This window comes from Mirounga leonina, unplaced genomic scaffold (assembly GCF_011800145.1).
Source record: "Mirounga leonina isolate KUSES-001 unplaced genomic scaffold, KU_Mleo_1.0 Mir_125, whole genome shotgun sequence".
NCBI classification, from domain to species: domain Eukaryota; kingdom Metazoa; phylum Chordata; class Mammalia; order Carnivora; family Phocidae; genus Mirounga; species Mirounga leonina.
The window spans coordinates 71,341,497-71,355,866 of record NW_023270305.1 but is presented as its reverse complement, the minus strand read 5'-3'; the positions used below and the strand labels follow the sequence as shown (position 1 = coordinate 71,355,866).

The 14,370-nt window shown below is 42.7% G+C and overlaps 1 protein-coding gene across 1 annotated transcript in view; it reads left to right on the top strand.

The window, feature by feature from the left end:
- The window catches only part of AFF3 (AF4/FMR2 family member 3), a 523,007-nt gene that overhangs the window by 77,411 nt on the left and 431,226 nt on the right, over positions 1–14,370 (top strand). The window contains exons 2-3 of the mRNA XM_035001779.1: positions 12,736–12,856; positions 13,895–14,207. Coding sequence (XP_034857670.1) covers positions 12,736–12,856; positions 13,895–14,207 — 434 coding nt within the window. The remainder of the gene's footprint in view (positions 1–12,735; positions 12,857–13,894; positions 14,208–14,370) is intronic.

The following is a 14,370-nucleotide window of genomic DNA, read 5'->3' as shown; positions in this document are numbered from 1 at the left end:
TTAATATCTTTGAAAGTAGTGGAGGGTCCTTGGATGTTATAGGCCCAGTGGTAGGAAATGTTCTTGTTCAGTGGGATGCTTTGCTAGGTCTTCCCTTTTATATCATTCCAAGTTGACTCTGAATCACTAGCTTTTTATTCAAGCAAGCTTTAAGTTCAGTGATTTCCAGGTAGGTTTCCCATTGAGATATTACAGTATCTTCTATTAATGCATGTATACTTTTAATTCCAAAGGGACAATATGACATTTCCATGTCTCTTTATGCCAGTCATTTAAAGAATTATTTGGTAAAACGTAGCTTTATCAACTCTTTGAGGCTGCTGCTTTCAGAATGTATCTGAAAGGCCTTTATGTGTCATAGCATATGCTTTACTGTCCTGGGAAGACCAGATAAATCTACTCACAGTAGTGCCTATCCTTACTGGTTATTCAATGAAAAGAGGGGTTGAGTGAAGATGAATGTTGGCAATTCAGCCATCCATCCATTCATTCAACAAATGGTAACTGAGTGCCTAATGTAAGCCAGGGATTGTCCTCAGCTAATTCTGAGAGGTGTGGACACTGCAATCTAGTGGAAGGAGACCCTTAGGCACTCTGAAAGCTGGGCAATCAAGATGGAAGCCCACAGAATGAAATCGTCCTGCTAACTCAGCAGAAGGCTAATTGATTTTGAATTGCCAGAGATCAAAGATGAAGAGAGAAGTCAAATGTTTCTTCTCCTGTCTCTCCCTCTAGTATGTGCCCCTAACTTCCCAACCTTGTTCTGGGCACAGCATTTTGAGAAAGAAGAACCTTCTCTTAGACATTCTTCACAATAAGTTTATCTTAATGGCACAGAGCCGCCACCTATATTGCCTGTAACATTGGATTTACTCTCTTGTGTATGGTTGTATATTAGACACATTAAAAAAGACAGAAAGAGTAAGGAGTGACGGAATAGAGGAAAGGAGAAGGGGAGGAGGGTATTTTAAGATAACATGAAGCAAATATGTTGGCAGAATATGTATGAGTGTCCTCTTTATAACATTTCTTAAAGAACTGTGATAATTATCATCATGTGCAGGCAGCCCCTTAATATATAATATTTCTAATGTTCTAGGGATCTAATAAAATATTTTTATGATAGATTACATGTCTAATTAAAATTGGGAACTTGTGAATGATCCATCAGCCTTAGGAAGACCCCTAGGTTTTCTGACACTCTGTTATACAGATATTTAGAATTAATCATCTTTACTGTCACTAGCACCTAATGAATTATAGAACTATAGAGTTCAAATAATTCATAATTTTAACATCTTCCTCTAGCTCAAACTTAATCAATTATAGAGCTTTCACCATGGTAAGTTAGAGAAATGTCCTCAAGAATGGGTATTTTTTCATGTCTAGCAGGCATTTTGTATATAGTAAGTGTTAATTAAATTTTTTTTGAATAAAAATATATTTTTAAACACTTCAATTGTTTTTAATATCCAGAACTTCTGTGGAACTTAGAATTTTAATTCTAACAAGGTTACTGCTTAGGCAACTAATTTAAATTTTCTAAGCCTCATTTCTCCATTGAAGACAGGCATTTATCTGTAAAATGAACAGAAGAATATTTATGGCACAGATTTTGTTTCATTTTTATATTTGCATGTTCATTTATTAAAATTCTGTGTTTTTCGTAAATAAGGGCTACATAACAGTTTGTTGAGAGGGATAATAAAATAACAGAACTTTCTTTACACACTTTCCAGCACCAAACAGTTGCTCAGTATTATTATTAATTTGATTCCCATTGTTATACTCTACAACCACAAAGAACATTTTAAGACCCAGGCTTTGAATGGATTTTTATCCTGTTTGTTCAAATTGTGGTATATATATGTATATATGCTAAATTTTGAAAAGGAATGAGAAAAAATTTTAAAAATCATTTACCATGTATTTTTAAAGTACTTGGAGTATTATTTTCAGCACCTCCTCCATGCCAGGCAGTGTTCTAGGTGCTGAGAATACAGAAAGTATTTACAGAAAGTCAACACAGGTCCTCTTCTGGGGAGCTGAACATTTAATGGAGGATTCAGATAATTCATGTAAGAAAAGTGATTAGAGGGAGAGTATAGGGTTCTATGTAGGACATAGGTCAGGACTTGGGTCTGTTGAGGGCGTCAGGGAATGTTTTTGAGAGGGAAGCATCACTAAATTGAGACCTTCAGAATCAGGAGGAGAGCATACTCCTGGGCTCTAAGAGAGGCCATAATGTAGAGATTGGGGGAGCTCTGAGCTGACATTGGAGAGATAAGCAGGGACCAGGCCCTGCAGGGTCATGGATGCCAGATTTGGATTCTGTCCAAGGGAGGGTGGAGCATACAGTGACATGATCAAACTGCTATTTTAGGAAACACCACTTCACTGTGGAAGGGCAAATGACAGGAAGAACAACTGGGAGGCCCTGTAGGAGGCACTGTGAAGGATTAGGAGAGAGCCACTGGTGACGCAGACTGAGGAGGTGGCGGTGGAGAAGGAAAAAGACAGTTGGACAGATATGAGTGATATTGACAGGACTGAGGGATTGACTGGTTGCCCTTGTTTCTGACCCAAGCAACTATGTGGGTAGTGGTGCCATCCACCAACATAGGCAACAGAGTGGAGGCAGAGGCTGGGGTCAGGGAGTGGTGATAAGCTATGTGTAGACTTGCTGGGCTCTGTGTAACTGTGGGACATATGACTTGAGAAGATCAGGTGGATAGTTGCATAATTGGGTCTGGAGCCTAGAGGAGAGATTTGGTCTTGGAGCCTTGCATGTCACTAATATAAAGATGGCACCTGAAGGCAAAGAATGAATGACATCTCCAGGAAGACTGTCACATGAAAGGAGACCCGGCCTAGACACAAGGTCTTGCCCAGAACCCTGAGTGGCAATGAACTCTAAAGGAGCAGCAGAAGAGTAGAGACATGAATAGCACACTCAGGAGTAGCCCAAAAGGCAGGAGGTGAATCATGAGTATAGATTTCCATAGAGCCTAGGGAAGAAAGCTTCTCAAAAGGCAATGGTAGCTGTGCAGGAGGTTGGGGAGTGAAAAGTATCCATTGAATGCCTAGTGGGGAAGTTGTGACCTTGCTGTGAAGAGCAGAGCCAGATCACATGGGTTTAGGAAAACCAGGAATTAGAGAGAGACAGCAAATGTGGATAGCTCTGCAGAAAACAGTGGCCGATGGAGAGCAACAGCCAGAAGGGGACAGCAGCTCAGGGAGGACTTGCCATTTTTTTTTAGAAGATAGGAGGGCCTTGAATGGGTTTATTAATTGATGAAAAAAACCCAGTGGAGACCAAGATGGTGACTAATTAGGAGAAAGTGGCATCTGTGGGAAGGTGGTGTTGGGGGCAATAGGCTTCAGAGTCCAAGTGGGAGAGTCAGCCTGAGGAGGAGAAAAGAGGAAGTGGGGGGGGAGGGGAGGAGGATGTAAGGCCTGAGGTGGCAGGTGAGGTGAGAAAGGTTGGAGGGTGGGAAGTTGAGGGAGCATCTGCCCATTGGCTTCTGTTTCCCTGTGACTGAGGAACTGAGCCCAGGTCTCATACCCCAGACCTGCATTCCTGGTGACATAGAGGCTCCATCCTCTCAGTGGTTCTGTGTTCTCATGCAGACACTGAGGATTTAACTTCGTATTTTCCTCTTCCCTCCTCCCTTTACCCACCAAGACTTCTAGCTAAGCCGATAAAGTGCTCTGTACTAAAACAGGTCATTCTCATCTTCAAAACAGGATCTCTTTCCCTCTCAGATAAATTAATAGGTCTATGTACCCCTGAAACAAATAATATATGTTAATAAAAAAAGAATAAAAAAATTAAATTAATAGGTCTATTATAGTAGTTGCCATTTATGTTTCCTCCATGGTAGACCCTAATGGTTGGTCTGTCAGATACCTTCGACACCAGAAGGTATTTGAGGACACGCATATTCCTTTAATTTTCTCTTTCCTTAAAGTTAGCTCTGTTTGCTTTTATTCTAGCCTGGGGCCAGTTCTGTACCTCACAGGTAAATTAATTCAGTTCAACAGATGGAAGTGGCTCAAGTTAACTCTTAACTCCTTTTCAGAAATCCCATTTCAACCAGATAGTGCATGTCATTAGTGGTTCTGGGAGGAAAAGAAGTTGAACGGTTGGATTCAGGGAGAACAGGAGCCCTTCTTTAATGGCTAATGTTCAGGGTCTTAGGGCTTTCTGTGTCCAGAAGCCTGACCCAACTGATATCAGGAAGTTATATGAGAGGACTCGGGCACCCTTCTGTCCTCTGGTGTAAGGCATCACATCCACGACCCTGAGTGGCTACACAGGGATTGTATGGAAGGGCATCATAGTTAAAACATAAGCATGCTATTAAATATGACTCCTCCTATATACAGCTGTAAAATTCCTAGGAGTGGAAGTTTAGAAACTGATGCTGTAAAGTAAAAATGAAACTTAACTGAGCATTTGGTGGAGGAAAAGTACTTTATTGGCTCTAACATGAAAAGTCCTGGGAGTAAGCGTCCTTCTAATAATGTATGCTGTGATTGACACCAGAGAGCTGCTGCTGGCTGGACGTGAGCTCTTTGAAATAGCATAGTAGGGACTTTAAAGGTGGGTCTCGTTTGGTTAGGTTACTACTGCTTTTGTGAAGCTCTGCTGCATCTTTATATTCTAACAAGGAGAAGATGGTAAATCAGAGTAATTGCTTCATCCCAAGGCACTTTTATATTTTAAAGGAAAAGGGTCCTGTTAAGAAACTCAAATTAACTTCTCTGTTTATACTATGTGAAAAGCCTCTTTGAAAGCTGCTTGTCATACAACCTGGTGGTTTATTTATAATGGAACAATTCCATTAGAACCTGACACTTGTTCTCATGGCATCAAGACTTAAGATCCCTCAGGAAAAGCATTTAACCCTTGGAAATGCAAAGCTGTCATTTATCTGTCATCTCTCTAAAAACTCACTGGAGGGTATTTATAAGAGAGAGTTGGAGCAGTCATCATTTCCACTGAGTTAGAAATGGAGTTAGGACTCACTAAATGATCAGTAAAGAACCGACGAATGTCCAGCACCATATTGCAGAAGCATCATGTCTTTATTAGTGTAATTATGGTATTCCCTAATTTTTAAGGAATTCACCATACAGAATTCTGGGACTGGAGTATTAGTTAATTGCTAGTGCTAACTCATTTGAATTGCTTATCCCTGTTACATTTCATAAGTTTTAGAAGAATTCTTGAGTTAACACTTATATCAGCCAAGGAGTCTTAGCCAATCTTAGAAGAATGAACTGAAATGGTCATGATCTGAAAATTAACACCCTTCTGCCTGGCATTTACTAGCAAAAGATGGGGATACCATTTGTCAAAGCCTGTCAGTGAGCAGGTTCCCCAGGGAGCCAGCGGAGCAGGGTCTAAGAATTCGGTTTCTGGTGCCAGACTGCCTGGCTTCAGACCCCAGCATTGTCGCTCACCGGCTATGAGACTTGTACAAGTTAGTTAACCTCAGAGCCTCCTGTTTCTTCACTGGTAGATGGGGATAATGTCTCTTGGGGTTTTGAAAACTACTCAGTGAAATAATGCATGTAAAGTACTTCATGCAATGGCTGCATGTAGTAGTAAAGTGTTGTTGTTATTAGCAAAATTTAATATGGGCCTGATGGGTTTGGGAAGATGTTATAGATGATCCCAAAAGCCGATTTTTCTGTGGAATATTTGTGGGCTAAATTTGTCTGTGGGCGTTCATTATTTTGTGACTCCTGTTTCCTAGTTTCACCAAAGCTGTGGTACAGGACGAGTGATTCTGGCACGAACCACCCTCAATTCTTTTCCCATTCTTATGGAACATATTGGCAGCCCTGAGGCAGAGATCTGTAAATGCTCTCAAAGAGAGTTTTTAAGACTGCATTAAGATTGACATCACCTTTGTGATCAGAGACAAACAAGTAAGATTGGACTGACTTTTCCAAGGTACCTATGGTAGAAATAATATTGGGGGTCATACTTACAAAGCTGTTGGCAAAGCCAGTGGTATGATGCTGCTGGGGGAAAATGGAGTAAAGAGGTGTGGGAATGTCTAGTATAAGTGAGCAGGGCCGAGTGATGTTCTTCAGGATTTAAGGGTTTGTTATATGCACCATTGACCAGTCCTCACTCCTCAGCAGATCTTTAACTACCAGCCTCACCATTGTTCTCACCATTACCACCACCCCACTGCTACCACTCTTCCCACTACCATCGCTCCCATGACCACCATCCCCATGACCATCATTATCAACCCCCCAACATCCCATCCCCTCCCCCTTCCCCCAAGCCCTCTTACTGCTGCCACACCCACCACCCCCTTCATCCCCACCCCCACCCCCATCATCACCACCATTACCTCCATCACCCCCCACCCCATACCTCCTTCCTCTTCACCACCCCTACCAACATCATCCTTCCTACCCTTCACCCCTCACCCCCAGCACCAGCACCAGCACCATGGCTACAAGAGTTCAGGGCCTTGAAGGACTCCAGTTGGGGGATCCTTGCCTCTTTACCAACCCACCTTGTCTCTGTCTGACTTGCTTCTCTCACCTGCTCACTCTGACCACCTTCCTGTCTTTCAGTCTCCTAGCTCTGTCTGGAGCTTAAGAAAGGAATTCACAAGTATACTTCAACAGTCTTGCTTTTCTCTGACTGAAGAAGGGATTACTGATCTTTTATCATTTGCTTTATAAATAACAAGAGATGATAATTAGTTTGACTCATTAAATTTAAAGCAATTGTTATAATTTTGCAGTGTTTGATTAAGTTTCTTTAATTATACACAGTTGTTGATGTTTCTGCTCCAAAGAACAGGAGAGTTTCTATGAAACATTCTTCTCTCTACTTAGTGCCTTTTCTCCTTCCTGTTTGCCCCTGTGGCTGCCAGTGCATACTCCAGGGGCAGGTTAGCATTTTGTCCAAGGACTCTGAGTGTCAGAAGATTGTCTTCTCTGTGGTCAAGGTGTTCAAGGCCCGTCCTGATGCAAACTGTAAAGGAAGGGACAGGGTGTCTTTTATTCTTCCCTGCGTCCACCCTTCATTTATTTACTCCAAACCCAACCTGCTCCAGGAAGGGGTCAGATAACCTTATTTAGGGTAAGGAAGCAATGACAGGGTAGCGGTGGAGCAAACCAAGCAAATGAAACTTGAAATGTGGAATTCCAGCGGGTTAAAGAACTGGGCTGGTGTGGGGAGGGCAAAGGTCACCTCCTCCAAATACTGTCTAAGGCCACTTAATAGTAATTTGTGTATCTTGGACTTTTAAGCTCTTCTTCCCTTCGCTGTCCTCCACCTGCCCTTTCCTCAAGACCCAGCTCAAAGGCAGTCTTCTGCACGAAGCGCTCTGGATTCCCTGCGCTCCCTTCTGCAATGCCCCAACCACTTGCTGTCAACATGCTCTTTTAGAATGGGCCCCTTCCCTCTTCTCCTGTCTCCTGAACCATAGCTGCTCAGCAGCAGGAAAGGCCAGTCTCAGCTCTCATTGTCTCCCCTGTATCTCACACCATGGCTTTCAGGAAATGCTTTTGCACGGAAGTGAATTGTATTTCTGCTATATGAAGAGGAGAGTAGTTTTTAACCATGGAGAACATGGTAACTGTCTTCAAAAGATCGGTGAGAGGTGGTTCTCTCTCTTCTCCTTGAATTTACTTGTTTTCCAGACCTCAACTCTGGAGATATGCCCGTAGGTAGGACAGAGAGAGAGAGAGAGAGAGAGAGAGAGAGAGAGAGAGAGAGAGAGTGTGTGTGTGTGTGTGTGTTTTAAAGAAGAAAACACTTTGACGATTCTAGTCAAGGGGTGCAATTAGCTATATATACCTTTGGCTGAAAGCTTCCTCCATGGGAAATGCGGTTTGTTTGCAGCGAATGTTCAAATGTAAACAGGCTGCATGTGGATGGGCTGGAGGGCAGAAAGCAGCCCCTCCTGGCCAGCCGGGCCTTCCGGGTCCAACCCAGGCTCCGCTGAGCAGGTGGCCCCACCAGCTCCAGCACCTGTCCCCCAGTAGGGCTGCATGGGCAGAAAAGAGCAGGCTGAGAGATGGGTAGGATTTGATGAAAATGGTGATACCAGCAGCCTGGCTGGCTTATTACTTAAGAGTCTATAATTTTTAAATTCACTCATCCGTGCTCTAGGCCACTCTTCTGTATTACAAGTATATCCTTTTATCTTGTGGACTGTGGAAAGAAATTGATTTTTGTCTTTTGTTTTTTTGGGGACTGTAAACAATTTTAACAACCTAGCCTTTATTCCAGACTTTTCGTTTTAGTTCTCTCTGAATGCAAATTAGCTTCCCTATATCTCATTTGTCCTGTCTTGCTTTTATGAGGCTCATATTCACTGTTTATTGATAGTGCGGGCTTGTAGACATCAGGATTTAGGAAGTGTGCCCACCTTTCGCTCCTGGGTCGCTCCCCTTCCATGGATTGACATTGCTGTCCCTTCTACATGATGGCTTCTTTATGACATTGTTTTGATGATCGAACTCTTATCCTAAGTTCCTTGATCTTTAAAAAAGTTAGCCCCGTAGTGATATCCACCATCCTTGTCTTTCTCCAAGGGACATTGTAAGGATAATTTAGGGACCTATGTGTGAAGTATTTTGAGCTCAGTAGAAGGGAGAAGCCATCAGACTCAAAGGTATTACTATTATTTGGTTTCATACTGTTACCATATGATCAAGAATACATTGATTTTGGAAATGGTGATAATTTCATGTTTGGAATTCTATTCTACCTAATCAGCATAATTGGCTTTGGCCTAAACCCTACACTTACCTCATTTTATAGATTAAAAACAAATAAAGGGAAATGATCAGAAATGTTTTTACTACATTTTTCATTGGGTGTTTTTTTTTTTTTTATTCTAAAAATAAATAAGTCTTTTAAAGGGAGTTGATTAAAAAGGTTCATTTCCTGGGAATGTTATGCATCTGCAATAAATAATAAATAATACTGTAGCAGTTGGCTGCCTCCACTTTCATACAAAATAAATAAATACATTTGGTGACATACATTTGAGGAGTGTGATTCTTATAATTTTCATGGAAATAAGGAATAACTTTACAGATGATAGAGATTTTACCATCTGTTAGTAACAACAACAACAAAATAACACAGCTCATAACATGAGGCTCTTACTGAGTCTAATGTATATATTGGCATGCCAGGAATCAGAATTCTCTACAACTTTAGTCAACCATTCCCAGGGAAGCTGACATGACTTCCAGCATGTCAGGGGAAAGGTTCCTTTGCTTCTAAAGCAAATGGCATGGTCTTTACATTGCTTGAATGGCAGAGGAGGGAAGAGGACTGAGTTTAATGGTGAGAGATCAAGAGAAAGGCACTCTCGGGAATTGTAAGTACCTGCACAGATTTCACTGGTAATTAGTGGAATGGTGGACTCACTGTCGGGAAGATACTGTCTTTATGAGTTAAAACATTTAGTGTTGGTAGAAAAGATAAGAGTTCAGATGCTTAGAGAAAGATGGCGGGTGGCAAGTCCAGACTTTCTCTACAATGACATTTGCTTTAATTTTAGTTTCCAAGGCCTGACGTGACAGGTAGGGGTTGTGGTTCTAGTGAAGGAGAAGGAGTCAGGTGGGTCACCATTAGGGAGAATTGAATGCTCAGTGAAGGCAACAGAGCTGCCTTCCAAGGAAGGAGAAGAGAAACCAAAGGGAAGGCATTGAAGAAGTATTGGCTCTCTCTTTGGGTTTCCTTTGCTCTCTTCTGGAGAAGGTGGGGATGATTGTCATTTTTGGTCTTTCTGGTTTCATCTGGTGGCATGGAGGGCACTGCAGCACAAGCATCGTGGCCGTCCCATAAAAGATGGCCAGCGCATTTCTATTAGCAGGTGATGTGTGGGTGGTCCTGAGGGCGTTCAGTCCTTCTTAGTATGAGAAGGCATAGGCTGGGTGTGCAGGCAGAGCCTTGTTAGAGAACTTTAGCAGCAGGGGCATGTGTCTTGGAGTGCTTTTGGTTATCTTTAAATGGATTGGGGAATGAGGCAGGTTTAGTTAAAGAGGAGCAGCTTGCCTCTCCCCTCCAGCTTCCCCATATTTTGAAGTGATTCTTACTCCCTGACCCTGAAAATGTAGCAAGTCTGATAGCTGCCTAATTGATTATGGCTTTTAGCCTAATGCTAAACATCTAACCCATGGGGCAAAGCAGGTAGAGTTTATAAATTTGTTTTCATTGCTATACTCTGTATTGTCCCTCCCTTTTGTATTACACCTCCTGTTTGGACCCTGATGTCCTGTGCCCTTTCCCCTTGGCCTTTGGCAAAAATGCTGACAAGCTCATGCATGTTCAGATACCAAGGGCTGATCAGGTTAAAGTGTTTCCCCTTCTTGTGGTGTCTACATTTCTTACAGGGGTGAAGACATCTTAAACCAGAGGAATGACTCTCTAGTTGTGGAATTTCAATCATCAGCCAGCCGATGCAGGAGGTATTATTTTGGGCATGGGGGCCTCTCAGAAGCCCTGAAATCATCCTAAATGACCACCTGCCTGCTCCATGTCACATAAGGCCACTTCATGCATCACACCAGTCTTGTGTGTGTGTTGGTTTGATCTGCCTGAGGGCAGCGAGCATGTTTGTGGAAGTCTCTGTGCATGGAGTTCTGCACAGTAGGTGCTTCCCAGATGTCCGTACGTGCCGGAGAGGGGAAGAAGTGCAGTGCATGCAATGCAAGCTTATTTTTCTTACTGTGGATGCTGGTATTGGTCCCAAAGTGAGCAGGTTCATAGTAAAACTTGAATTTACTTCTTTGTTAAAGCTCACTTCATGCCCATCCACAGCATGAGTCGTGTGTTGTCAGAGCAGTCCCCATTTGAAATCCATGGAATGTTCATGAAAGCTGGGGTTTCATATTGCAAATGTCCACAAGCAGGGCAGGACAATCATAGCCTCTTCTTTGAACTGGAAGCCTGGTTCTGTGAATAAGAGTGTCATTTTCATCTTATGCCTCCCTTCTGCCAGTCACTATCACCGTAGCGCCCAGAGAGTTCTTAGTGATGGCGAAGTCGGAGCTGTGAGCCTCTCAGCTGGTAAGGCTGTGGCTGTAGCCTCCATTTATGTGAAGGTCACTGGTTGGATTCCCCAATCTAATAACTTTGGGTAATGTACTAAAGATGAATTAAAATGCTAATAGGTGACATGTTCTGGGTATTTGAACATTCCCTAATCTTAAATGTAAATGAAGTGCCTTAGGTGTTCTCACAGCCTTGCTGGAAGCGTACTTAGCATTGCCCCTTAGCAAATTTAAAGTATATTCTGTCCCCCCAGGCAGAGCTCAAAGGATAAGCAGTATTTATTTTATGATTTTATTTGTGCCCTCTACAGCTACATGGCACGATGTTCTCTCTTATACTCAGGATAGCAATTTAGCTAAAACAAAACAGGACAAAACAGAATCTCGCTCTTTTCATACGTTTCTGTGAACCCACAGCTCCTTTCATTATTAACATTTAAAAGCGGTACATTGGAGTTTGGGCACCTAAAGCTATTCCAAAGCCATTTTGTAGATTACCTTCACGTTCAAACCTTACAACGCCATGAAACATCCCTGTTTTATAATGAAGACACTGGGTGCAGAGAGATTGTGTGGCTTCTCCATCATCATGTCGCTGGTTATGGGAGAACCAGAGTCAGTAGGCAGCTGTCCTGGCTCCCCCCTCAGGCACCTGTGTATTAGCCTCGGTGGGAGCTCGAAGCAAAACAAGGTCACTTAAACCAAATGCTTCTGCTAGGAAATGAAGACAGTGCTCATTCTGAGGGACCTGCCAGTTCTCCACCGAGGCCAGACTTCTTTATATACTGAGCTTGAAAAAACAAGTGTATTTCCTTCAGTTAATGGGTCACTTCCTTATTAGTAGTTGAATTAGCCCCTTTATTTTCTCCTCATGAGGGGGAAGGAGCACTATTTCTCCCTTAGTCCTCCCAGTTATCTGGTGTCTGGTCACTTCATAATTGTATTTTGGGAGAAGAGATATTAATTTTCTTTAACAAAAAGGCTGAGCTCCTTGATGACACACCGTAATTCAATTTCCACTCTCTCCCTGTGTTTCCTGTACCCCTTCCTCCTGGCACATTTTTCATAGGAGGAGTGATAGTGTCAAATATATCAGAAGGAAGAATTGATTCAGTAGTAGTTTGACGACTTGACTGATTAACAGAGATCAGAAGAAGGCTCATAACTGTGAAAACCACTGCAGCATGGAGTTTTAACAGCTCTTTAGGGAGCTAGTTAATGAAAGAATCAGTACAGAAACAGCCATGCAAAAGAAAAAAAAAAAAGAAAGAAAGACAAGAACAGGAGCATTCCCATATAACACTCAGAGGCTATGTCATAAGGGGAAATAGGCTCATAATTTCTATTTACACACCGCTGTAATTACCGTCTGCCTTAAGATTACTTTCAGTCTTCTCCTGTCAAAGTTGCTTAGATATTTCCCGTCTTACATATCAGGCAGAGAGGTCTAGTACTGGTTGGAACTTGCCCTAAGGATTTTTTTTTTCCTCCTGAAGAATGTAATTTTCAGACACCCAAGCTCCTACTGCTTGATTAGACTGGCTCTAATCTGATCCTTCTTCTCCTTATCACGGCCATTTGTCCATGAACCAGACTTCTGCACTCAGGTGAATGTTCCACTGGGCTTTAGCCTTTAACTTTTTCCTATGTGGTTGTTCTCTTCTCTTTCTCCTGACGCAGTGTCTATGAACCAGATAGAAATGTGTTACGGAGGAAAGAGCGAGAAAGAAGAAATCAGGAAACTCAGCAGGATGATGGCACATTTAATTCGAGTTACTCCCTCTTCAGTGAACCCTACAAGGTAGATGGTTTTCAGTTGTTCGTCTTCTCCCTCACTTGTACCTCTCCCCCTGTGATGACAGTCTCTCCTGGAAGAGTTAACCAGCCAAACTTCAGCTGCTTTTCTGCCTGTTCAGCCCAGGAAGACAGCTCAGCCACTCAGAATGAGGTCTTCTCCCACAAATCTTGGTGTCCAGTTCACACGACTTGACTGCCTGTTCCCTCAGTAAAATATAACTTTTGCTTCATAATGAGAGCTGCTTGCTGTGATTTTTTTCCATAGTGTAGACTTCATTTCTGCATTGATTTTCGAAATCAATGCCACTTGTAATGTTTTTTTTTTTTTTTCCTAAGCTATTCGGAAATAAAAAGAGGTTGGGTAACCTATTTGCCACACATGGGTCATACTGCGGTCAGGCTACCTGATAGGGTAATGAGAAAAAAACTGCTGGATTGTTTCTCATTTACACCAAAGGCCAGAGATACAAGCTGTCTTCCAAAATGAAAGACCTTCTGAGATTTCACTAATATCTGAGGCCTGCACGGAACCATGGGTAGTTTAGGCTGGTGTCTCCTTGCACATTGAGCCCCGTGTTCATTTTAAGCTGTATGCTGACTTCTTCTGCCTGTCACTCTGGGTTTCTGACAAGAATCACTATATATTTAGAAATTGGCAGCAGAACAATTTGAGCCAAATTTAAATTTTTAAGAAAAGCTTCCAGAGGGACTATATAAAAGAAAAGAAACCCCAATCCTGGAAAGCCTTAATCCCGACGGTTTTGCGAAGCTACGGTGGTATGTTTTCTGATTTCCGTAGCTGCATCACCCCACCGAGGATAGATTCCCTTTTGATGTAGTCTGAGGCTCTTAACGGCTTCCTGGTCCTGGCGTGATGCAGGGTGGATGGACTTCAGAGATGACAATTCTGATTTCATCTCCCAGCTCTCATTCTGAATGTGACAACCCTGACTCTGTGAGCCAGCACGGCACCTCTCCGTTGTCTCCTGTGTTTCTCTTCTCTCTAATGACAGGGTGCTTCTTGTGTTTTTCTTTTCTCCAGACGAACAAGGGGGATGAGCTCTCCAACCGGATCCAGAATACTTTAGGCAATTACGATGAAATGAAAGACTTTTTAACTGATAGGTCTAATCAGAGTCATCTCGTTGGCGTTCCCAAACCTGGGGTTCCTCAGGCTCCTGTGAACAAGATCGATGAACATTTTGTTGCAGATTCAAGAGCCCAGACCCAGCCCTCGTCTGTCTGTAGCACTGCTTCTTCCACACCAGCCGCTGTCCCCGCACAGCAGAGTAAGAGGGGCACCATGGGCTGGCAGAAGGCTGGGCACCCGCCATCGGATGGCCAACAGAGAGCAAGTAAGCACGGACACAGGTTGCTTGATTTGAACAGATCTGCTAACCCAAAGAACCATAATAAAAAACCTAACCAGTCTGTGTCGAGCCCCTCATCCTCATCTTCCTCTTCTTCTTCCTCTTCTTCTTCTTCTTCTTCTTCTTCTTCTTCTTCTTCTTCTTCTTC